This window comes from Schistocerca cancellata, chromosome 1 (genome assembly GCF_023864275.1).
Source record: "Schistocerca cancellata isolate TAMUIC-IGC-003103 chromosome 1, iqSchCanc2.1, whole genome shotgun sequence".
Lineage (NCBI taxonomy): Eukaryota > Metazoa > Arthropoda > Insecta > Orthoptera > Acrididae > Schistocerca > Schistocerca cancellata.
Window position 1 is genome coordinate 1,104,699,651 of NC_064626.1, and position 25,938 is coordinate 1,104,725,588.

The 25,938-nt window shown below is 40.2% G+C and overlaps 1 protein-coding gene across 1 annotated transcript in view; it reads right to left on the reverse strand.

The window, feature by feature from the left end:
• The window catches only part of LOC126091947 (zinc finger protein 600-like), a 129,419-nt gene that overhangs the window by 77,490 nt on the left and 25,991 nt on the right, over positions 1-25,938 (reverse strand). The window contains exons 3-6 of the mRNA XM_049907283.1: positions 18,700-18,882; positions 18,460-18,612; positions 3,380-4,300; positions 3,075-3,248 (exon numbers count right to left, since the gene is read on the reverse strand). Of these exons, the coding sequence (XP_049763240.1) occupies positions 3,075-3,248; positions 3,380-4,300; positions 18,460-18,612; positions 18,700-18,882 (1,431 nt within the window). The remainder of the gene's footprint in view (positions 1-3,074; positions 3,249-3,379; positions 4,301-18,459; positions 18,613-18,699; positions 18,883-25,938) is intronic.

Sequence of the window (25,938 nt, forward strand, 5' to 3'; positions counted from 1 at the left end):
AGGTCGTATACACCCTGACTGAGAGTGGACTCATAACAGCTGTCTTAACTTCTTAGGTAAGAAACACTACATCTTCCAGCGCTTCCCCCTTGCGCATGTCGGCCATAAAATTCTCCTCGTAGTGGCAGATGACTCTTACCTACCAGGCATTACTAATAGTATTTAAAATCAATACCACTGGGGGCCTCCTGTTCATAACAGAGCCCTTTAGCTTAATCCAAAAAGAGCTCCACCAAGCCAAACCCATCGTAAGTGAGCCCCTTAGTTCAGGCATTGTTCGCCAATCAGATAGCAACTGATCTTCTCCCCTAAACCTTGTGCAAAAGAAAGATGGTTTGGCCAGGCTCTGCAGAGATTATAGAGCTCTTAATGCTTGCAACATTATAGACAACTATTCGATCCAGCACATACAAGACTTTGCACAGCTGCTTAGTGGTCACAGGTGTATTAGTGTTTTGGACTGCTGCGAAGCCTTTCATCAGATTCCGATGGCCCCAGAGGGCATTCTGAAGACCTTGCTCATGTTGTGAGCATACTACATAGGAATGGAGTTGAGACAAACTATGAGAAATCTCAACTGCGTGAATGAGACGTCACCTTCCTCAGCCATGCAGTTTCAGCACACAGCATCTGACCAGGCTGATTTCACTAAACACCTTGCTCTTCCCAGTGACTACCATGAGTTGTGCTTGTTTCTCGGTATTATCAACTTTTACAGACAACACATTCCTCTAGTTGCATCCTTTCAGGCCTCCATCACTGATGCCCTTAAAGGCAAAAACATTTTTGGCACCAGGAAGGTTCCATGGACAGAAGATATGCATCAGGCTTTTGATCCACTGAAGTCAGCTCTTTCCCATCCTATTCCAGATCCTCGTATTTCCATTATAACCAATGCAAATGATTTGTCAATACACACAGTGTTACAGCAACACATGGGTGATACAACGAAGCCTTCGAATTTTTTTTTCCGAGAAACTGACAGCCTGTCAGTGCAAATGGTCCACATTTGACTGCAAATTACAGGCAGTCTGTGAAGCAGTACGATACTTCCATGATGACTGAGGGCCGTGAGTTCACCATCTACAGAGATCACCAATCCCTAAAAGATGCGGTAACCCCCGTGTGAACTCTATAACCTCCCCCATCAATATGGACAAGCTTGCCAACCTTCAAGTAAACGACCCAGAGCAGTCACAAATGCTTCAGGATTCGAACTGTGTTCTAACACTCGAGCAGTCTTGGGCTCCACAATGTCTATCTTCTGTGACACTTCCACAGGTACAATCTGCTCGGTCGACCCCACTTCCCTCCATTGTATAGTTTTTGACTCCCTAGCGGCCTTACCCATCCAGGTATTTAAGCCACAACTTCAATCATAACAGAACACTTCAACTGGCCGGGGATTAAAAAGGACTATAGGGAGTGGATACATGCATATATACCATGCCAAAGGAGCAAAGTCAGAAGACACGTCCAACCACCCATTGGAACATTTAGAATACCAAAAGGCAAATTACAACATGTACACATTGATATAATTGGTCCTCTACACCCGTCCAATTGCTTCCACTACATCCTGTCTAATACTGATCATACAACATGGTGGGTTGAAGCCATCCCACTCTCCGATATCATGGCTGAGACTATAGCTCTTCCCTTTGTCAGTCCCTGTATTGCTCAATTTGGTTGCCCGTCCACTGTTATCAAAGACCAGGCCACCAGTTTGAGTCAGTATTGTTCTCCCACTGGTGCGAGCTCTGTGGGTTGGAAAAATTCCATATAACAGCATACCACCCTCAGAGTAATTGTTTAGTTGGGAGATGGCATTGTACTCTGAAGGCGGCATGGCCACGGTGGCTCTTGGTCTTCCACACTCCAATAGGTTCTACTCTGGGCGCACACAACGCATGAAGACAACCTCCAAGCCTTATTAGCAAAGGTCTTATATGGCGAAGCCCTTGTCCTACCTGCTCAATTTGTTGAGCCAGTGACCATTCTAACCACAGATGAGCTTCCAGAATTGGTTAAATGAGTGCTCAAATGCATTTCTAAAATACATTAAAATACATACCCCCCTGCCCCCCCCTCTCCCCTTCCAAAGGCTCATACCATTCCTCATGCATACCTGCATAAAGACCTTGAACACTGCAACTATGTTATGCTTCATAACGACTCAGTCAGAGCCATATTCCAGCCCCCCTACTCTGGCCTGCACAGAGTGCTCAGAAGAGGACAGAACACTTTCAACATTCTATTTAATGGGAAGAAGGAAACAGTGTCTGTTAATCGGCTCAAGCCAGCCTGGTGTTTAGCTGACACCCCCCCACAGTATGGATGGTGGTTCCGATTCTACAGTTGTTAGTCCGCAGGGGAAATCATCATTTCTCTTCCAAGTGATTCCTTTAGGGATCCTGCACTCCCCCAAGTACAGTCTCTTTTCCTCTGCATGTGATTCTGTTCTTTTACGTAGATCACTGTTCCATGTCAATATCTACAGTCTTACCATTGACGACCTATCTACTGGAAAGTGTGACGGCACCAACTTCATCTTCAATGTTCCTTCAACCCCACCACACGACACATCGTTGCACTACGACAGTGCCTGGCAGTGGGAATACAGTCTCAGAAACCGTAGTTGTAAGCGTGAAAAAATATGTAACTGATGCGGTGTTTTTTTATTTAAATAATGAAGACACAACTGCTGGCTTCTCAAAAAACCAATTTTGATGAACGAAATTAAGTCAAACATTTCTACTTTCCAGATAGTTAACCAGTTCTAGTTATATTAGTAGGTAAAGAGTAGAAAATTCAGATAAACTTTATTGGATAATAAACAAGCCGCTAGCAAGTATTCTGATGCCTGTTATGTACGTATATCATAAATAAACTATGAAAATGAAAGGGGGGATCCTATAAATAATTTTTACCTCTTAAAAAGTTATTTCTCACACATTTTACATTTTCTTGCATTTTACACCATTTTTTTGAAGACCAAAAATAGTAAAAGCTTGTTTTCACTGTATACAGTGACAGGAAGCACACACTAAGCAAAACTACCATCTTATTCTTACCTTATTGATATGTTTGTTCCTTTGATGTCTTATCAGAAGTTTATGATGGAGTGTTCGATAAGTGCACAAATCACACGACAGTTCTGACTCACTGTGAGTAAGTTCATGACGGCGTAAGTTTCCTAAACGAATGGTTTTGAAGCTGCATTTTTCACACTGATAAATGTTTGAAACCTGAAATACATACTTCAGTATCATATAAACAGAAATCCACACTGAATTTTAATAAACTGCACATTACATATCGATGAAGTAAACCATTGGGAACCAAGTAGTAGATACACAAAAACCATTTATGTAATTACCTGCTCATGCAGCTGCTTATGGCGTTGATAATGACTTTCACGCTTTGATTTGAATGAACACTGGGAACAGAAGAATTTAAATGGTGCCAGTTCTTCATAATTTTTTCTTCTCACTTTCTTGTTTGTATCTTCTGAAGCTTCCTTTCCTTGTGATATTTCTGTGGCATTTTTATCTCCTTGGAAAGTATCCACATTAGAACCTTTAATTTCTACAGGGAAGCAAACTACAGCATCCGCTACACTTCCCTTCTGGGGCATGCTGAATTTTGCATTTCTTTCACTCTCAGCGGAAATACTGACTGGCGCTTGTGACGGAGAATAATTTTTAGGATTTTTCTTAGTGGTTTGAGAGTGAGAAGTTTGTCTTTTATTTTGTACTTTAAAATCATTAGGCACCATGCAACGGTGTTCCTCTGCAGTTTTTTCTGTATCTGAAGTATTCTCAGTATGTTGGGACTGAACAGTGTTCTCATAAGCAAGGTCATTTTTATGATTAGTTTTGGAGGTGGAATGATCTGTGTCTGGAGAACTATGATCACATACAAAAGCATTACCTTCTGCTGATGAAACATCTGTTTCTAATTTTACAGCTGAAGCTGCTGTATGAGTTTTTTCACGTACAACAAAATGTAAAAAATTTTCTATCTTATTCTTGCCATTGTAATCACACTGCACTTTTTTAACATGTTTCCCGACATCACTGACTCCATTTGGTTGAGGTGCAACCTTAGCTTCAGATGACTGGACCCTTGATGCCAAATGTACATGGTTTGCCTTGGAACTTTCTCGTAAATTCACATTCTTCTTCTGTGTTAGTACATCAGCAAAAGCTGAAGAGCTAACTGTTATATTAACGTAAACTTCATTTCGTTCTGAATGATTTTCTTGAGATACATTTTTTCTGTCATGTGTAGAACTTATCTGGAAAAAAAAGGTTACGTATGTTAAAAGAAAATATCAGAAAATTGTACATCAATCAAACATTTCTGCACAATCGATGCAACAGTATATCATTATGGGGCTATTATTCTACATTTACATACATACTCTGCAAGCCACCACATGGTGCATGGAAGAGGGTACATTGTACCACTACCACTATTAGCCATTCTCTTTCCTTTCACTCTCATAAATAGATTGTACATATGGCTCCATATGAGCCCAAATTTCTCTTATCATTTTTTTGCGGGTCTTACATAAATGTCCATTAGCATTCTTAATGAAAGCTCACATTTAGACATGTCTTTAACCATACATTCACGTACACATGTTAATGTCAGATGCAAATTAACGGAGCTGAAAATATGAAACGAAGTGTACAGGTTGCTCCTACAGTCTAACTATTATCTAGAATTTATTCTTAAATTATTTACATGTGGTGTTCAGTTATAATTCAGTGTGGCCTAGGTGTGGAGGTTGTTTTTTGCTTAGAAACTTGTATTGCTGACAAACTGACCTGTATGCACTTGGTATGTACAGCCAAGAATGAATACGGGGAAACAATTGCCTGCTGAAAATCATACGCTAACAGCTTGCCACTACATCAGGCGTAACTGCTATTCTTCACTTGCACTGGCACTCAGCTTGCTAGGACATACTTACTTAACATCTTCATGGACTTAGATCCAAAATGGCAAAGTTCTTTTCTATCATGATCACTCTCTGAACCTGCAGCTACTACTATGTCATCAGCAAATCTGATGCAGTATGTCTTTTCACTATCAATTAATTTCCTTTGTTTTCTCTTTCACATTTTGCATTCCTTCTTCATTTTATATATTCAGCAGGTATGGAGACACAGAACAGCCCTGCCTCAATCCTTTTCTGATTTTAGCATCCTTTTATATTAATTTTCATGCTCTAATATGTCGGCCCCAGCTAGCTGAGTAGTCAGCACAACAGACTGTCAAATCTTAAGGGCCCGGGTTCGATTCCCAGCTGGGTCGGAGATTTCTCTGCTCAGGGACTGGGTGTTGTGTTGTCCTAATCATCATCATTTCATCCCCATTGACGCGCAAGTTGCCGAAGTGGTGTCAAATCGCACCAGGCGAGCGGTCTACCCGACGGGAGGCCCTCGTCACACGCTTCATTATTATTATGCTCTAATATATGTGTAGTTCATAAACTATTTTTCTCTCCTTCCAGTCTAGCTAATTTTCTTCATATACCAAACTAATCTGCTCCAATTCATGGATCATTTGAGGAAACAACATGTACTTCTAAATCAGAGGAATCCATTGCAGTACATGGATTTTATGAAAACTTACTATTTACCCCTTTAATCTTGCACATGAAACTGTGAAATTTTTTCTAAACTCAACATCAACAAAAAAAGTGTTGTGCCAAATATGAACATCTACTGCTCGTTTTCAACAAAGTAGCTCACCACTGTGCTTCCCAAGCAGAGGCCACAGTTTCATGTCCCATGATAGGGTATTTGATATCATTAAAATCAAACTGAGAAAACATGAAACCATAGCCTTATCATCACACTATTATGAGGTTCTGAGTGCCCATTTTATCTGTAGGGTTCTTGTGAATTTGCATATGTATGATTTCAAGACCACTGCACAGAGTTTAATACAAGAGAAGCTACCATTCAAAATTTTTGTAGCTAGAATTCTTTTTTATAAATACCCTCAGACTTCAAGAAGAATATAATAATTTCAATCTCAAAGAAAGCAGGTGTTGACAGATGTGAAAATTACCGAACAATCACTTTAATAAGCCACAGCTGCAAAATACTATTGCAAATTCTTTACAGACGAATGGAGAAACTAGTAGAAGCCAACCTTGGGGAAGATCAGTTTGGATTCCGTAGAAATATTGGAACATGTGAGGCAATACTGACCTTACGACTTATCTTAGAAGAAAGATTAAGAAAAGGCAAACCTACATTTCTAGCATTTGTAGACTTAGAGAAAGCTTTTGACAATGTTGACTGGAATACTCTCTTTCAAATTCCAAAGGTGGCAGGGGTAAAATACAGGGAGCGAAAGGCTATTTACAATTTGTACAGAAACCAGATGGCAGTTATAAGAGTCGAGGGACATGAAAGGGAAGCAGCGGTTGGGAAGGGAGTGAGACAGGGTTGTAGCCTCTCCCCGATGTTATTCAATCTGTATACTGAGCAAGCAGTAAAGGAAAAAAGAAAAATTCGGAGTAGGTATTTAAATCCATGGAGAAGAAATAAAAAATTTGAGGTTCGCCAATGACATTGTAATTCTGTCAGAGACAGCAAAGGACTTGGAAGAGCAGTTGAATGGAATGGACAGTGTCTTGAAAGGAGGATATAAGATGAACATCAACAAAAGCAAAACGAGGATAATGGAATGTAGTCGAATTAAGTCAGGTGATGTTGAGGGAATTAAATTAGGAAATGAGACACTTAAAGTAGTAAACGAGTTCTGCTATTTGGGGAGCAAAATAACTGATGATGGTCGAAGTGGAGAGGATATAAAATGTAGACTGGCAATGGCACGAAAAGCGTTTCTGAAGAAGAGAAATTTGTTAACATCGAGTATAGATTTAAATGTCAGGAAGTCGTTTCTGAAAGTATTTGTATGGAGTGTAGCCATGTATGGAAGTGAAACATGGACGATAAATAGTTAGGACAAGAAGAGAATAGAAGCTTTCAAAATGTGGTGCTACAGAAGAATGCTGAAGATTAGATGGGTAGATCACATAACTAATGAGGAGGTACTGAATAGAATTGGGGAGAAGAGGAATTTGTGGCACAACTTGACAAGAAGAAGGGACCGGTTGGTAGGACATGTTCTGAGGCATCAAGGGATCACAAATTTAGCATTGGAGGGCAATGTTTAGGGTAAAAATCATAGAGGGAGACCAAGAGATGAATACACTAAGCAGATCCAGAAGGACGTAGGTTGCAGTAAGTACTGGGAGATGAAGGAGCTTGCACAGGATAGAGTAGCATGGAGAGCTGCATCAAACCAGTCTCAGGACTGAAGACCACAACAACAACAACAACAACAACAACAACAACAAATAAGGAAACCAAGTTAATGCCATCTGCAAAGTCTAAACAACATACTACTTCTCTCTGATCGTGTTGAAGTGAAGAAAACTAACAGAGACAGTTTCAAGTACAATGATCAATCAGCTGTAAGAAAACCTAGAAACCATGTGACTGTCAAAAAATGCTGACAGTGTAAAGAAACTTGAGACATTTGTTACTACATCATCAGAAGCCCAAGAGTTCTATGAGAAGGCCCTAGAGCGTAGCAGTGAATGTAACAATGAAACTAATGAAGTACAGTTTCATAATCAATCAATTTATTGAATTACTGTTTGTTCACTACATTAAAGTAAACTAGGGCATTACTGCTACAATGTAATCACTCTGTAGATTTTAAGTTTTGGAACAAATCATGTTTTTCACATTTTCTGTTTGCAACTGAAAGTGCATAGAAAAGTTTTTCCATCATTGTATTATGTATCCAGAGTTTACTTGTGAAATATACTGTTCAAATAATTCAATAAAATGTGTTTCCTGGAAATTTCATTTTTTGTACAAGTCTGTTTTTGTGAAAAAACTCATGTTTCTTATTTATTTGTTTTAAATATATTCAGGTGCACCTTATAAACATGGGATGAAATGAACAGCACCCTGTAATTTGTGCAATTAACTGTCTATGCTGTTGTAGGCATAGTTATTGTTCTGCTTATTATGAAATCCTCTGGTAAATTTATTGTATCAATAGGATTACATATACTGAACAGTTATGTCTGGTTTTCTTTTCCTGTAGTTCATTTGTATTATTTTATTCCATTTTTATTTTCCATTTCACTTACTTCACTATTTCAATTATACTAACCTTTATTTAATTTTAATCATGATACTGGTAACTACTGGTTATTGCCTCCTTTGCTCCTCCAGAAAAGTCTTCCCTGTTTCCTCTTCCACTCCTTCTAGATGCCACTGACTTAGATTATTCTTGTTCTTCTTCATGTGATGTTACATTTAATTAACAACAGTATATGATCACAGTCTAGATCTGGTCGTAGATGACTGGGGAGTTTTAATCTGAGTCCTCTGCTTAACGCAAATGTAGTCTGACTGGTATCTTCCAACATTTGGTGCAATTCATGTACACTTTCTTTTAAGAAGGATTTTAAAGAGTGTCTCAGTAATTATCAATAATTACCAGCTCATTTTGAGTGCAGAAATGAATAATCATTTTGCCTGTTTGACTGGTTTCTCCTTATCTACAGCTCTTGGTTCTCATCCACATCCAACCATCTGGATTTAAGTTTTCTGTTATTTTCCTAAATTGCTCCAGCAAATGCTGGGATGGTTCCTTTGAAAGGGCATGGCCAATTTCTTTCCCTATACCTGAAACAATCGGATCTTGTGCTCTTTCTCTATGTGCTCTTTCTCTAATAACCTCGCTGTCAATGATCTCAATGTTTACATGACTTTAAACCCTAACCTTCCTTTCTTCGCCTAAAGCTTGTGTGTGTGTGTGTGTGTGTGTGTGTGTGTGTGTGTGTGTGTGTGTGTGTGTGTGTGTGTCCACTTCAGATATTTTGTAAGAGGTGATCTACACCCATAAACAACAAAGTTTATTCACAACAGGAGATGTATATATAAGATGGGTAAGAACAGTGCAAGCTATTTTAAGCCCATATTCCCAAGCAAAGTCCAATACAAGCCATTTCTCTCTGTTACAGATAGAGAATAACACTGTATATAATATGATATCTCTTGTGGTGTGGACCCCACTGCACACATCAACACTGACTTAGGCCTCCACGGTGCCGGATTATATGCAGGAGCCTGGGGTGATCCCATCAGAGAAGGCAGCTGAGGATCAGCACCAACTGAATAGAAGTGCCTCAGTGGTCAACAGAAATGTTGTTTCAGTTACTCAGTTTCCATGGTAATGTCAGATGGTGCCACTCCACCCCACCCCACCCCTCCCTTCCCTTCTATCCCCAAGCAGCAACTACAGGAGCAGAATATGCAAGTAGTGTGTGGTCTGGGGGAGAAGCCACTGAGGAAGATAGCTGGTCAATGTCCATGGGCATCACTGGGGAAAGTTGAGGTACAACATGTTTTGATGGGAAATCCTAGAGTTGTCATGGAACCAGAGGGTCCACCATGGGTGGAAAAACAGGTGAATGCCAACCAGGATGTTGGAGGTGAAGACAGTTACATTGGTGGTGCTGAAGTCGGTGGGCGGAGGCCATGGTATAAAATACGAACCCATGGTGAGCGGAGATTGCCCCATTAGTCTAGGTTGGCTGGTGCCCAAACTGATGCGCTCAGACTGGAGTGCCCAGTTGGGAGGGAGAGACCTTAGCGATGATGTGCACCAGTGGTGAGTGCAGTATAACCAAAATGGTGCAGTGAGGATAACCATGAAGCTGTTCCTCTGGACCTCAGCCTTTGATCTTGGTAGCTCTGTAAGCTGCTGGAAAGCTACAGAGAGCATTAGATATAGTTTTTGACATCATTTCCTTGTGGAGATGGTTTTAAAAGTGCGATAAAGTATACTGCACGGCTTTTGAAGACTGGGTGAAAAGGCACAGTGTGAAGGTGTTGAATCTCCTTAAGAGTGCAAAACCATTCAAAGTCTCAGGAGGTAAACACCATCCTCTTATCAGAAACTGAGATACGTGGTGTGCCTTCAAGGGCAAATACTTTTTCCAAGCCCATGATAGTAGCATCAATAGTGACCTGATATGTGTAATACAAAAGGGAAGTGTAAAAAGGAATCAATCATGATCAACCACATGAGTCCAAAAAACAGACCAGTAAAATCTAAGTGGTTGTGCTCCTGTAATTTTACAGTATAAGGTCAGAGAGAGAGAGAGAGAGAGAGAGAGAGAGAGAGAGAGAGAACCACTAGGAAGGTGCTGCTTACTGGGCCAGACAGGCGGAACACTGGCAGACCAGGTCTGCAATGTTGGAGTCAATATTTGACCAGAGTCGTAGTCACATCAAATTTTTCATCCAGGGCACCCTCCGATGGGCAGTGTGAAGACTGAAAAGATAGAGGAATCAGGATGCAGTGGTATTTGCCTGAGAATAACAACAGAAGGCCTTGATTTAGGTGTAGCTCGTGCTGCCTTGATCAACAGGAATGAATATTTCTGGATTGGGAGGCATTTCCGGCAATTTGTGTTGTACAAAGTGAATAAGACGTCAATTATCAGGTTCTTGAAAGTGGCCTTCATTACGTCACAAAATGTTAAGGAAAGGTGGAAACAGTCTGATCCAGATCTGAATCAAGCTACAAACACACCAATTCCTGTTGTCAGAGGCTGGGTTAGGTCCAATGGGGAATTGGGACAGTGAGTCCGCATTTGCGTGTAATGTCACTGCTTGATAGTGGATAGAATAATGACAAGTACAATGCCCAATGTTGAAGGCAATGGGTGGTCTGATTTGGTAGGGGATGCTTGGGCCAAGATGGTGAACAACAGACAACAATCCATGACAAGATGAAATTTCTGCCCACAAAGGAATAATTTAAATTCCTCAACTGCATGAATAACAGCAAGGGCCTCACACTATTTGAGAATAGCATTGCTGAGAAGCAGTTAAGATCTTGGAGGCATACATGACAGGGTGTTTGATGCCATCAGTGTAATAATGGGAGATGACTGTGCATATATCATGGGGCAGATGCATCAATTGCTACTACCAGATGTGAACCATGCATATTATGTCATTTAGCATGGATCCTGTTTAAGGAACTCCTTTAAAGCGTGGAAAATTTGAAAGCCAGGTGACCATTTGAAACACATGCCTTGGTGCCACAGCTGATTCAGTGGGTAAAAGAATTCTGCTAGGTCTGCAACAAATCGGCCACAGCAATTAATCTAACCTAAAAACACTTGTAAGTCTTTAACATTCATGAGGACTGCGCTTTACTGATTGCTACAACGTAATCCTTTGCTGGTTCCAGTTTATTTTCCTAGAGGTTAAATCCTAAATATGACTGCATAAAAGAGCAATTGGGCATGCCGCATTTAAGTCCTGATGTTGCCAGCCCCCAAAACGAAAGCTTGAGGTTGTGAAGGTGATCTGCGGAGTTGCATCTGTGAGAATAAATAAATAAAAACACATCAAAGTAAGTAGCACAGTTGGGAATGTCCTGTAGTAGATGATACACAAAACACTCAAATATGGCAGGGACTGAAGAGATTCCAAAAGATAACAGATTATAACAATAAAGGCCTTACTGCATGTTTAGCAGCAGATAAGTTTGTGATGCTGCATCCAATGGGGATTTGAAAATATGCCTCCATGAGGTCAGTTTTACTGAATAAAGTGCCTTGGTATAACTCGGCAAAGAATTCATCCAGGGCTGGTAGAGGATAAGTTTCCACCTCAGCTTGTGCATTGGTTGTTACTTTGAAATCGACACAAAGCCTCAAGATGCTGTTAGGTTTGCATATTGTTGATGGTTAGTGGTCCACTGTCTATGGAGAATAGACATTAATACTTCTTCATGAGTGAGCCTATCCAGCTCTGTTTTGAGATTATTGGCCCACTGACTATGGTGCATAGGCTTTAACACTTCTTCATGATTGAGTCTATCCACCTCTGTTTTGATGGTGTCTTAAGAGCCAAGGGCACTGGATGAGCTTTGAAAATATGTGCGTCCACCTTCTATTTAAGACTGATATGAGCTACAAAATCAGTTGTCTTCCCTAGTCCAAGTGATATAATTTGGGTATATTTATCACAGAGAACCTTTAAGGCAGTGCCAGACCCTTTTGATTACATGGCACACACTGTTTCACGAACCGTAAATCCAAAAGTGTAGAAAAAGTCTACCCCAAAAACATTGCTACCTTTAGATTCAGTTACCACCATAAAATTTAGTGGATGAATGGCTTCGGTATAAGTAAGTAAAACTGAAAATTTCCCTAGCAAAGGTACAGTGATGTCTTTAGGCCCAAACATTTGTCTCATCTGCTTGCAACAGCTGCAACACAGATGCACCAGTGTAACCTCATAGGGAGTCTGTCACTGAATGTGTCCACGTACATTTTCTGACCTTCGTTACGAGAAGTCGGCAGTTCCATAGACTGCCAACTCACTTCCTCAAGTTTGAGCCTGTTTCTAGTGGGACTGCTAAAACATTCGTATTTTAAGCGCCCCTTTTTGCCACACCCATTGCAAGTTGCCTGGCAATGAGACCACACACTGTGAGCGTGGCAAAGGGAACAATATTTACATTATGGCTACATGTGTGATTTTTCCAGAAGGAATCAAGCTGTAAAAAAATGTGGCAGAAACAGAACTGCAGCATCTAAATGAGGATGAGCACACAGCATTAGAATTCATGCTACCACTGAACAGGTGGGACACATCTTCAAGGCCACACGCAGAAGAATGCACTCCAACCTATTTCTCTGCGGAAGTTCCAGCTGCTTTTGTGGTCACACAAGCAGTGTCTCATGCAGCATTCAGTCATCATGAACTCCAGACTAGAAGGTTTCAGTGTTGACGTGCAACATGGATTATATGGACACCGTATTGTTAGTTATGGAGCGATGAAAAATATCCATGTATTTACAGCCTATAAAAACAAGAGTGTGAAGACATAGTCATGACTAGCAATTACCACAGGACTAGCTGCAATAGAGTGTGAGGAAATGCAACTGGAAGAAATAAACACAGAGTTGGTAGCTACGAAAACTATAAAAAAATGTTTGATTTTTTATTTCACATATATTTACAAGCAAGTTGTTCTTCCTATTCTGGTTAGGACAATCATCTAATATTTATTCCTTACAGTAGTTTTGCCAAGGCACTGATCAATGATTAAAACTGAAATAGTGTGCAAACTGGTCTTTTACAAATTCTCTAACTGTGTTGCCTCTAGTTCTACATGCACTCATACATGTCACGAACATATCAGAGAGTCCTCAAAGTTGTAAGAGTCGACAACCTTGACATAACTGTGAAATACATAACATGTTGTAACTGTAATGCCAAAAAATTCAACATTCACATTTATCAGCTAGTGCAAAATCCACAATTTACTTGCTAAAATGCCAAATGTGATTCAACAAAAAGTCTAGCCTTTAATTATCTGTAAATAAATGTTAATTTTTTTCTAGAAATGATCTTAGATTTTCTCAAACAGAGCACATACAAAGCTGAAAGTCTCCTTGTGGAAGTTGTCAATCAAGAGACAAGCGAGATCTCGATGAAAATTGTGAACAGCACTGCAAGTGTCATCAGGGATGCAGGCAAAAATAAAGACATTCTGGAAGAATGTGTCAAAAATTTAATTATACATCTGGGAGGGAGCAGTTGTAGTTCGAGCAGTGCTGAAGAAGACTATTCTAGATAAGATTTTGAAAGTGATGCGAATGGTGTTTTACCATTAATGTAACTACAACACACTCGGGAAAGTAAGAAGGGAGCACATCACTAATCTGTCATTACATTATCAGTACTCTCTTTAGATTATAACTGTTAATATACTGATAAATTATTCTGCTGCTCATTGCAGAACTAATTAATAATGCTAATACAGGGTGTATACACAGACAAGGAAAAAAATTCCCAGATTTTTCCCAGATAAAAATACAACTTTCTCCCGGGTGAAAACAGGCTTTTTCTGTGTTAGGTGACAGTATATTTTCCCTTATCAATCCTTTGAATGGTTAAGGTTTTATAAACGGGCGTAGGATTTCCCGGCACTTTAGAAAATGAAACTCAGGGAAAAAGACACGTTTTGGAAATATCTTTGATGTGCAGCAACATGTATGCTGTGTATTTTCATTTTATGAAAGTATACATTGGAACTCCACCAACTTTCCGAATCATTGAAATCGAGATTGCGATGCGCTTTAGTAAGCCAGTCATAGCTCATGTCACCTGATCTTGCCAGCTGATGACAGCGGATATTCATAGCATAGGACACGTGATGTAGTCAGCTAACAGCAACATCACTGTTAAGTAGCATGAACACAGAAACAGGGAAAGTTAATAGTTTAAATTAATATACATAGCGCTGCTACAAAACAACCAAAGCTTTCACATATAATATTGGTCTCTAAGGTTAATAAGCTGCAAGAGAAGCTAAGCTTTCGCATATAACGTTGATCTTTTTTGCGCTTGTTACACTGTAAGATATATCACACAAATGTATCAGTAAATTTTTTAATAATGACATAAATGGCTGATCTTCAGGGTTTGAAATTCTTCTAAATGGCTCGTCACCAAAGAGTTGATTTTTAAATGAGAGTCTCTGTGATTTAATAAATTTATGGTACATTCTCGCACATAGTTCAACTTATGTAAAAGGATATTTACTTTGAAAGTAACGCTTTTCAAACCACCATTCGCAATATTTTCCTGTGACCTCTTAGAAATAGGTTCGTTTCAGCAGTTGCCAGAGAGCGCAGATAAAAGGCGACATCATGCTTGAGCAGCTATCATGATGTAGGCAGCCTGTATGTACGTACGTGTAAAACATTAAAATTTCATACATTATGTCATAAAAGAAACAAGACAGCAGAGGACACTCCAAGAGCATCGGAATTTCGTGAGCCACACTAAAATATGCACATTTAAAGTGCATACTTAATGCGCACATTCGTATGTCGAGATTCCGAATGAAGTATACCTCGACCTGATATTAAGCTTTCCAATGTCGTTTTCAGGATGTAAGTTTTCTTGGAGCACCAGTACTGTATTGTATCATGTTTGGTTCTTTATTAAAGCATAATGCCATAAGTGCTAGAAGATGAAAACGGGCGCTTGAAATGCAGCGAAAAGTTGAAACTAGCCAATACTGTGGAATTAAACACTTCGTTTCAAATACACTGACTGCCTCTGTGGGAAAAGGTTACCGGTAATAAAAATCAAATTTCTTTAGCAAACAGACAAAAATAACTTCATTTTTCTGCAACGCAATTAATGCTTGACTTTCAGAAAGGTCGAAATAAAATAAAATCTGAAACTAATGACATATTTTATCCTTCCGTAATTATGCGAATGTACTTTAATTCACTTGATAGCTCCCGGCCACAGATATCCGTTTTGTTTTCATTTGATGTGAGAGTAAACAAAGGGGAAACAGCAAAATCACTATCTGTAAATACAAGTCAAATGGAGACTAACCACTATAACTCAGACTGCTCTGCGCATCAGCCCCGGATCTACGATATTAGCAAACCGGGTCAATACCAAAAAAAAATTGAATTTTCAAAAATATGTTCATCTTGTAGTGCACATCTTTCTGAAAAGTCTGAAACATACAACAAATGTATTCAAGGAAATGTAAGACATATTATTTGGTTTTAAGTGTGCCAAAGGGCAGTGCCATGCCTCTTCATAAAGCATTCTTCTGCTGCATGTCACTGTATTTCGCTCTGTGGAATTGAAACGTGCATATTTTGTAATGGATGCCTTAAAACTATATTCAGGACAGTGGAAATTGAAATGTCCTGTGGTGTCTCTCCTGATCCCACTCGACTGGTTTGACAGCCTGCCCCTCTTTTTTTCTTTTTAAGGAAATTTGCACTCTTTATTGCCTATTAACTAATAACTTGCTGTTTTGTGTGAGATAAAATTAAATGTAGGATACATAAAACCAATAAAGACAAGAGATAAGCACAATATTACACATTTCTTCAATCCTTACTCCTAGCGTTTTTTTCTCTCTAATCTCGCTACAGCTTTACACGGCATGTTTTCCTTTCTGCGAAAGAATCTATTACCTTATCAAAATGCGTCAAATGTTTTGCTACATGAAAAATCGAAATGTCGTTATCTAATACTGAAGAAGCTGTTATCACAAATAATACCCAAGACTGGTGTGGTTTCTCAATCTGATTACGTCTATTTTGTCACTGTCTGCTAGATAAAACAAAATAGCCCTTTCTAATATTGCAGCAATTTTGTAACACACACCAAATAAACCAGACTGTTTTGGCAAAAATGGCCACTTTTATGGCATGACAGAATATAGTTCACGAAGTACCAATATCAAATGCCTATTAGGTCTACTACAAGCAAAAAGCTTTATGTTAGGAAATAGTTTTACATTTCATTCATACACACCAGTTTCTCAATCATGAGATCGAAAAGTAGTATTACAAAATTTTTATATAAATTTGGAATCGTCTTATTCTTCCATAATTTGTGTGATGTCCCCGTTTCTTCTCCTTCCTCGTTCTAACAAACAATCTTGTCATCACCAATTCTGTAGCTATTCCTGCCATTGTCAAAATTTGTTCACCGATTAACTTTACTAACCCTTACAGAATCACAGGTTTTGTTACCCCGCAATTATTTTCCGGTTAGGCGTTATTACGTGTTTGTACAACATGTTTTCCGCGTTACTTCCAGAATAGAACTTAAGCGGCTGCTAGCCGGTGACTGTACAACCGGTCCTTAGTAGTGTAGCGATCTGGCCACAAATTTTCTGTAGAAATTTCATGTTCTTGGATACACCTTTACCTGTTATGCTTTTATTTCCATTCTGGTAGTCTGAATCTGTGGATTTCGGTAGTAATTATAACAATGCTGATCATTTGCAAACCCAATCAACCACATAATCAGACAGCCATTGGCATTCATCCGTTCGGTTTTACTCCGCTCAACTCATATAGCCCCGTTCCCTCTTCTCTACGGAAAGTTTATTTCTAGATGCGACAAGGATTCTCCTGACAGAGACATCACGTACACTATGCAAGCATTCAAAAATAAACTTATGATTCATTCAGAAATCAACTTAAAATGTATTCAAAAACCAACAGGGAAGCGTTTCAAAATCATATGAATGATCGATAGACAAATTTGCACTGGATGCTAAGCGCTTTGTGAAACAAGTTTTTTTCCTCAAGAATATGAATTTGGCACCCCCTTTTCCCGGTAGCATCTAGCTGCTTGCTGTGACTGCTTGTACAGCCAACAGCCACATTTCTGTAGCCAGAAGCAGGAAAATCTACTAGTCAAATGCGACTCAACTGCGCATGCACATGAGACCGGTCATAACTGCTAAAACAAATCTAATGTAAACAGTTGTGACTTCACGCTCATCGGAGGCAATTTGTTGTTATGAAGGATTGCATAGTCTTCCTAAAGCCTTTGACACATTTTGCTGTTGGCAGACGTTTGCATGAGCACTGGTTGTCGTCGTCGTATATGGTGCATTTCCTTTGCAATTTAAGTTATTTTCCTTTTTTTTCTCTCATTTATGTTTTACTGTTGAAGTTTTATTCTGCAGTAGCAGGATACAGTAATATCCTTTGTTAGAGTATCAGTTCTTACCAGTCAAAATTACAAAAAATTTAACTGAAAACTAAAACACTGTAAAATTCTCAGGTTTTTCCAGATTTTCTCCTGGATAAAAAAATTCCCAGGTTTTTTCTGGATCTCCCAGGTTGTAAACACTCTGTAATATTTAGCAATGAAATGTGAATATTCAACAATTTGCAGAAATAGCTTTCATTTCTATCATGAAGTCTGCAGTCGGCTGACTATTGCATGGTCTTCAGGCGCTGATTGCAAATAACTTTATGGTACTTCAGCATATCAGATACTAAACAGCTCTTTTCAATTTTTTGAGTTTATTTATTACAAGTAGGAACTGTAAATAAATTTACATGTACATATACGACCTGCACTTTGTCAAGGTTTTTGTTTCTGTTGCTAGAGAATGCAAGCACAGGGTTCCGTAAGCCACATCCGGCAACACTGCCATCTGCCCACCTGAACAGTCAATACTAATCACTTGTCTCACAGTCTAAATTTATCGCAAATGTGTATGTTTCGTGTCACTACAGATACTGTTCTACAGGAAGTGCAACTTATCTCAGGCAAATAAGTTTCTGTGTACTGCTGACATAACTTACTGAAACCTCTTAAATTCATGGTCTAGGTATATATAACTAGGTAACACAATTATTTTTTCAGATTAGTGACCGATAATTTTTCCAACAGAATGATCACCATGTTGTGACTCAAGGCGTAAACAGACATAAATAAATAAAAAATTAATAAATACTGGTTAAATGGGAAGAAACTGAATAATGCATAACTGATGTCAAACTTGTTAAGACATGTTAATAATACAAACCTGCAAATTTTGTAAATCATGTTTCTGTGGTACATGTGCTACTTCTTTTCTTTGATTACCATTAACAGTCAATACTGATGAATCTTCACTAGTGCACTGACTTAGTTCAAGAGCATGATTGGTTGTCTCTGATAAATAACGAGTAAAAATGACCTAAGAGAAAAACAGAGGTGAAAATTAATTTTCAATATACACATCATTAATTTCTCTAACAGAACCTCCCAAGAAAAATTTTCTTACTTGTGCTTTTAAAATATTCATCCATGTGCCAGACAATTTCGGTTTCTCACTGGAGTCCCACTGTATGTAAACTCCAGCTGCTGCAGCCAACTCTGCAACCACATCTTTCTGTGTCTTACTACCAGAAAGTCTGACACTTGTGAGAAATGCAGATGATAACGATACATCAGCCCATTCAAACACCTGAAAATTAATGTTAAGGTAATTAATGGTTTTGAAATAATGTGACATATGATTTTTCTGGGAAGCAGAATAAGCCAGTTTAAACTACAACCTCTGACAATAAAGTTCGGTGAATAGTCCTGTAACATTAACGTAGATGAACTACGAACTACAGTTACCTTACAGTCCTTCGAAATAGTCACCCCCATAACAATGCACCACTGACCTCTGTGATATGAGTCCTGGAAACTTTGCACAAAGACTTCCTTTGGGATGGTGTTCAAAAGCCACACCACATTTTGGTGTATGTCAGGAATATAGTAAAATCTCTTTCCTTTCAAAGCGAGTTTGAGTTGAGGGATTAGGAAGAAGTCTAGAGGATTGATACGCAATGAGTATGGTGGATGTTCAAGTTGCACCACCCCCTTTTTTGACAGGAACTGTTTGACAATATTGGCTGTGTGTGGGCAAATGTTGTTGTGAACAAAAAATCAGGAACCTTGTTGTGTGTACTGGGGTCGTACCCTGCATAGACGTTGCATGAAAGGGTCAAAATTTCAATGTACTTAGCAGCATTCAACATCATTCCCTCAGGTAGAAATATCTTGTGGATAATGCCTTGACTATCAAAAAAGGTGATGAGCATCGTTTTGATGCATGATTTTTTGGCTCTGAACTTTTTAAAATGAGGTGATGTTGGGGAATGCCATCCATGCTTTGCGGTTTTGTTTCTGGGTCGTACCGGAAACACCAGGTTTCATCCTCAGTGACAATAAGATTCAAGAAATTTGGTGTCGCATCCACTGTTTGGACAAAATCCTGTGAAGCCTCTAAACGTGCCTGCTTCTGATCGTCAGTCAAGTGATGTGGCATACAACAACATGTTTTCCCCTTCCCTAATTCCTCAGTGCGGATTTGTCACACAGATTCATGGTTCATCTGCAGATCATCCATTATCATGAGCACAGTTAATCAGCAGTCGTTCAATGATCAATGTCCTCACTTTCTCAATGTTTTTGTCCCTGATGGTGGTCACCCGGTATGGGGGTTGTCAGAAACACTTTCCTGGCCTCCTCAAAAATGGGTAAACTACTCATACACACACTTCACAGACAGTGCTTGATCCCCATAAAAACGTCCCAGCATTGCATGCACTTCTTTCGGTGTCTTGCCAAGCTTAAAACAAAACTTGAAATTGATCCTTTGCTCATCCATTATCCTGTTGTCAGTTTAGAACCAACGCACTAAACAAGCACTTTGTCCAACAGGTCTTACACAGAACACACACAATGCTCAACAGAACTACAGTGGGGGCAGGTTGTCAACTCCAGCCACTACACAGGCAGCATTCTGAGTCACCAATGTTGCCCAATCCACCATTCTGACTTCATTCACTGAACTTTATTTTCAGAGGTTGACTTTAATTCCAGTCAGTGTGTACTAACACACTGTATTGGGCAAAAAGTTTTTGGTTTCAATGTTTCCTTTTCTTTTTTATTAAATACACTGTGACATTTACACAAAAGCATGCAACAAATGTCAAATAGGCATGAAGTCTACTTCATTTTAGGATATGCAAATTATTAGTATTTCACCAGAACCACATAGAGTATGTTTGAAAAATGCTGTGTACATTATGTATATAAGGAAATATTACACAATGGGTTTTTCATTCAAAAATCACATTTCGGTTTTAACTGTTTTTGAGATGATCATGTTATATCTCATCTAAGAAGGAGAAATGCCTACCAGAATGTGTCAAATATGACAGTGGCAGGATCTTGGCCTATCAAGACAGCAGTACATTGTTCTGCAATATTGCTACAAAGAGGTCATGATCCTATGACCATGCAATGGAATAGATGGTTTCAGGAGGGCGGTACTCAGTGCCATACAGAGTCTAATAGGCTCCACACAACTAGTGCCCGAGAGAACTGACATGCTATTCGATCAGCCTGGTAGTATCGTACAGCAACATAATGTACCTTGAGTCCAGAAATAGACTTTTTGCATCAAAACAACATCCACATGGACAGTACAATGATGTCTTAAGCACCACAGAGACCAATGTTGAGGCTTCTCTTGATGTGGCAGCAGAGTGGTACATGGACAGCAGTGCACACGACGACAACAATGGACACAACAATGGCACCATGTCATCTTTTCAGTTGAGTTCTGGTTCTGCACACAGAACCATGGTGGACATATCCATGTGTGGAGGCTTTGAGAAGAATGAACTCTGCCAATTTGTATTTATCATTGTCATAAGAGCCCTCTACATGGTGTGGTGGTATATAGAACCATTGCATACACAACAGGATCACCTCTTGTTCACATGACCAGTAGTTTGGTCAGTAGACGTTAAATTTCTGATGTGTTAACAACAGTGGCTTAACATACTCTGTGATATTATCTTTCAAGAAGATAATGCAAGATATGTTGCCCATGATGTCCTCACCTACCTTGATACAGAGGTCATTCAATTGTTGCCCTGGACAGCATGTTCTCCCACCTACTGAAAACATCTTGTCATGGGTTGCTGAGAGGCTGGTACTCCTTCACTACGACTGATGAACTCTTGCATAAAGCTGAATCAGTATGGAGTGAGGAACTCATATCTGTCATCAAACCTCATTTCAATTAGATGCCCAGCCAGGTTAGTGTCATTATTACTGCCTGGGGTGGCAGCTCTAAGTGATAAATTTCACAGCCTGTATCTCCCCCCCCCCCCCCCCAAATCAGCCACAAAAGTAATCATGTATGCTTCATTCTTCCCACTATACCATACATGCATAATAACTGATATTTCATTATGTGCTATCTATTCTGGTGTTTCACTTTTAATGGCCAGCAGTGAATTCAAATTTTTTGTAAGTGCCACTTTTTAAGATATTCCTTTTGTTACTCAACACCACTGGGTCCATCTGCCCATAAGCCCAAGAGAAAGGATATATATTCTCAGACTACACTGCACATAGGGCATTCATTTAGTTTTTTTTCATTTGTTTAATTTACTCCAGTAATAATGTCAAAATTTCCATAAGGCTGTATCAGAATTTATTTTGATGACAAATCAGTTCAATACTGTGGAGTCTCATCACCAAGCACTATATGTACCTCATAAATCAAGTGCCATAATAAGCTCCATGAGCATTTGCCCAGAAGAGGTGGTTGTCACAAGGAATTAAATGAAACTGTCAGGTTAAGTGTATGACACTTTCCACATGACAACATCCACTCACAGTTTCTGTTTCTAGGAGAGGGAGGGAGCGGAGGACGGACAGACGACAACATGATTTTAATTTAGGTCACTACAACAGTTTACTTTTACTCTGAAGTTCATGAAGTTTAATACACACGAAAAAGGATACAGAAATCACCAAATTTTACTGGAGACGTTTCTATGACAAATGATACTCAGCAGAAAAATTGTTTATATATTTTGCTTAATTAATGGAAAATTTGTTTCATTTATTGATGTATATTATAATACTACCCTCACCACAGGATTAAGCAGCAGACACAGAAAGACTGTTATGCAGCCAGTACAAAATGAAGAAAACAAACTATTTTAATAATACATTGTTATTTAATGTTACTAACTAATAAAAAGTATAACAACTCAGATATTGTTTTTAAGGCAAAATACGTGTTGTGATAAATACCAATAAGTAAAAAAAGGAATCTGATTCTATCCTTACAGCATACCAACATCTACCTTGGGGGATTGTTGTTGTTGTTGTTGTGGTCTTCAGTCCTGAGACTGGTTTCATGCAGCTCTCCATGCCACTCTATCCTGTGCAAGCTTCTTCATCTTCCAGTACCTACTGCAACCTACATCCTTCTGAATCTGCTTAGTGTATTCATCTCTTGGTCTCCCTCTATGGTTTTTACCCTCCACACTGCCCTCCAATACTAAATTGGTGATCCCTTGATGCCTCAGAACATGTCCTACCAACCGATCCCTTCTTCTGGTCAAGTTGTGCCACAAACTTCTCTTCTCCCCAATCCTATTCAAAACTTCCTCATTAGTTATGTGATCCACCCATCTAATTTTCAGCATTCTTCTGTAGCACCACATTTCGAAAGCTTCTATTCTCTTCTTGACCAAACTATTTATCGTCCATGTTTCACTTCCATACATGGCTACACTCCATACAAATACTTTCAGAAATGACTTCTTGACACTTAAATCTACACTCGATGTTAACAAATTTCTCTTCTTCAGAAACGCTTTCCTTGCCATTGCCAGTCTACATTTTATATCCTCTCTACTTCGACCATCATCAGTTATTTTGCTCCCCAAATAGCAAAACTCCTTTACTACTTTAAGTGTCTCATTCCCTAATCTAATTCCCTCAGCATCACCCGACTTAATTTGACTACATTCCATTACCCTCGTTTTGCTTTTGTTGATGTTCATCTTATATCCTCCTTTCAAGATGCTATCCATTCCATTCAACTGCTCTTCCAAGTCCTTTGCTGTCTCTGACAGAATTACAATGTCATCGGCGAACCTCAAAGTTTTTATTTCTTCTCCATGGATTTTAATACTTACTCCAAACTTTTCTTTTGTTTCCTTTACTGCTTGCTCAATATACAGATTGAATAACATCGGGGAGAGGCTACAACCCTGTCTCACTCCCTTCCCAACAACTGCTTCCCTTTCATGTCCCTCGACTCTTATAACTGCCATCTGGTTTCTGTACAAATTATAAATAGCCTTTCGCTCCCTGTATTTTACCCCTGCCACCTTTGGAATTTGAAAGATAGTATTCCAATCAACATTGACAAAAGCTTTCTCTAAGTCTACAAATGCTAGAAACGTAGGTTTGCCTTTCCTTAATCTTTCTTCTAAGATAAGTCGTAAGGTCAGTATTGCCTCACGTGTTCCAGTATTTCTATGGAATCCAAACTGATCTTCCCCGAAGTCGGCTTCTACTAGTTTTTCCATTCGTCTGTAAAGAATTCGTGTTAGTATTTTGCAGCTGTGGCTTATTAAACTGATTGTTCGGTAATTTTCACATCTGTCAACACCTGCTTTCTTTGGGATTGGAATTATTATATTCTTCTTGAAGTCTGAGGGTATTTCGTCTGTTTCATACATCTTGCTCACCAGATGGTAGAGTTTTGTCAGGACTGGCTCTCCCAAGGCCGTCAGTAGTTCCAATGGAATGTTGTCTACTCCGGGGGCCTTGTTTCGACTCAGGTCTTTCAGTGCTCTGTCAAACTCTTCACACAGTATCGTATCTCCCATTTCATCTTCATCTTGGGGAATTATCTGCTGCAAAATGTATACATAATACACAACAGTATTTGTCACATACACTCCTGGAAATTGAAATAAGAACACCATGAATTCATTGTCCCAGGAAGGGGAAACTTTATTGACACATTCCTGGGGTCAGATACATCACATGATCACACTGACAGAACCACAGGCACACAGACACAGGCAACAGAGCATGCACAATGTCGGCACTAGTACAGTGTATATCCACCTTTCGCAGCAATGCAGGCTGCTATTCTCCCATGGAGACGATCGTAGAGATGCTAGATGTAGTCCTGTGGAACGGCTTGCCATGCCATTTCCACCTGGCGCCTCAGTTGGACCAGCGTTCGTGCTGGACGTGCAGACCGCGTGAGACGACGCTTCATCCAGTCCCAAACATGCTCAATGGGGGACAGATCCGGAGATCTTGCTGGCCAGGGTAGTTGACTTACACCTTCTAGAGCACGTTGGGTGGCACGGGATACATGCGGACGTGCATTATCCTGTTGGAACAGCAAGTTCCCTTGCCAGTCTAGGAATGGTAGAATGATGGGTTCGATGACGGTTTGGATGTACCGTGCACTATTCAGTGTCCCCTCGACGATCACCAGTGGTGTACGGCCAGTGTAGGAGATCGCTCCCCACACCATGATGCCGGGTGTTGGCCCTGTGTGCCTCGGTCGTATGCAGTCCTGATTGTGGCGCTCACCTGCACGGCGCCAAACACGCATACGACCATCATTGGCACCAAGGCAGAAGCGACTCTCATCGCTGAAGACGACACGTCTCCATTCGTCCCTCCATTCACGCCTGTCGCGACACCACTGGAGGCGGGCTGCACGATGTTGGGGCGTGAGCGGAAGACGGCCTAACGGTGTGCGGGACCATAGCCCAGCTTCATGGAGATGGTTGCGAATGGTCCTCGCCGATACCCCAGGAGCAACAGTGTCCCTAATTTGCTGGGAAGTGGCGGTGTGGTCCCCTACGGCACTGCGTAGGATCCTACGGTCTTGGCGTGCATCCGTGTGTCGCTGCGGTCCGGTCCCAGGTCGACGGGCACGTGCACCTTCCGCTGACCACTGGCGACAACATCGATGTACTGTGGAGACCTCACGCCCCACGTGTTGAGCAATTCGGCGGTACGTCCACCCGGCCTCACGCATGCCCACTATACGCCCTCGCTCAAAGTCCGTCAACTGCACATACGGTTCACGTCCACGCTGTCGCGGCATGCTACCAGTGTTAAAGACTGCGATGGAGCTCCGTATGCCACGGCAAACTGGCTGACACTGACGGCGGCGGTGCACAAATGCTGCGCAGCTAGCGCCATTCGACGGCCAACACCGCGGTTCCTGGTGTGTCCGCTGTGCCGTGCGTGTGATCATTGCTTGTACAGCCCTCTCGCAGTGTCTGGAGCAAGTATGGTGGGTCTGACACACCGGTGTCAATGTGTTCTTTTTTCCTTTTCCAGGAGTGTATGTTTTCAGAACTTTCTTCCCGCAGCACTATATTATCAAAGAAAGAGGCATACAAATACAATATAAAATTGTTATAATGTTGCTTTTGTTAATAATACGAATGAGAATGGAAATCAGATGAAAGTATAATGTGTGGTAGGAAAGATTATAGAAGGAAGAGGGATTGGGGGTTGGGGTGGGGAGGGGGAAGGAGGGAGGGGGAGGAGGGAGGGGGAGAGGGAGGGGGGGAGGAGGAGGCATTTTGATGTTGATAATGCAGACAATGTAAAGAAAAAAATAGGGTGAGTGACTGAGGTACAGCTTCGTATTTGGTTAATAGTGTGCTTC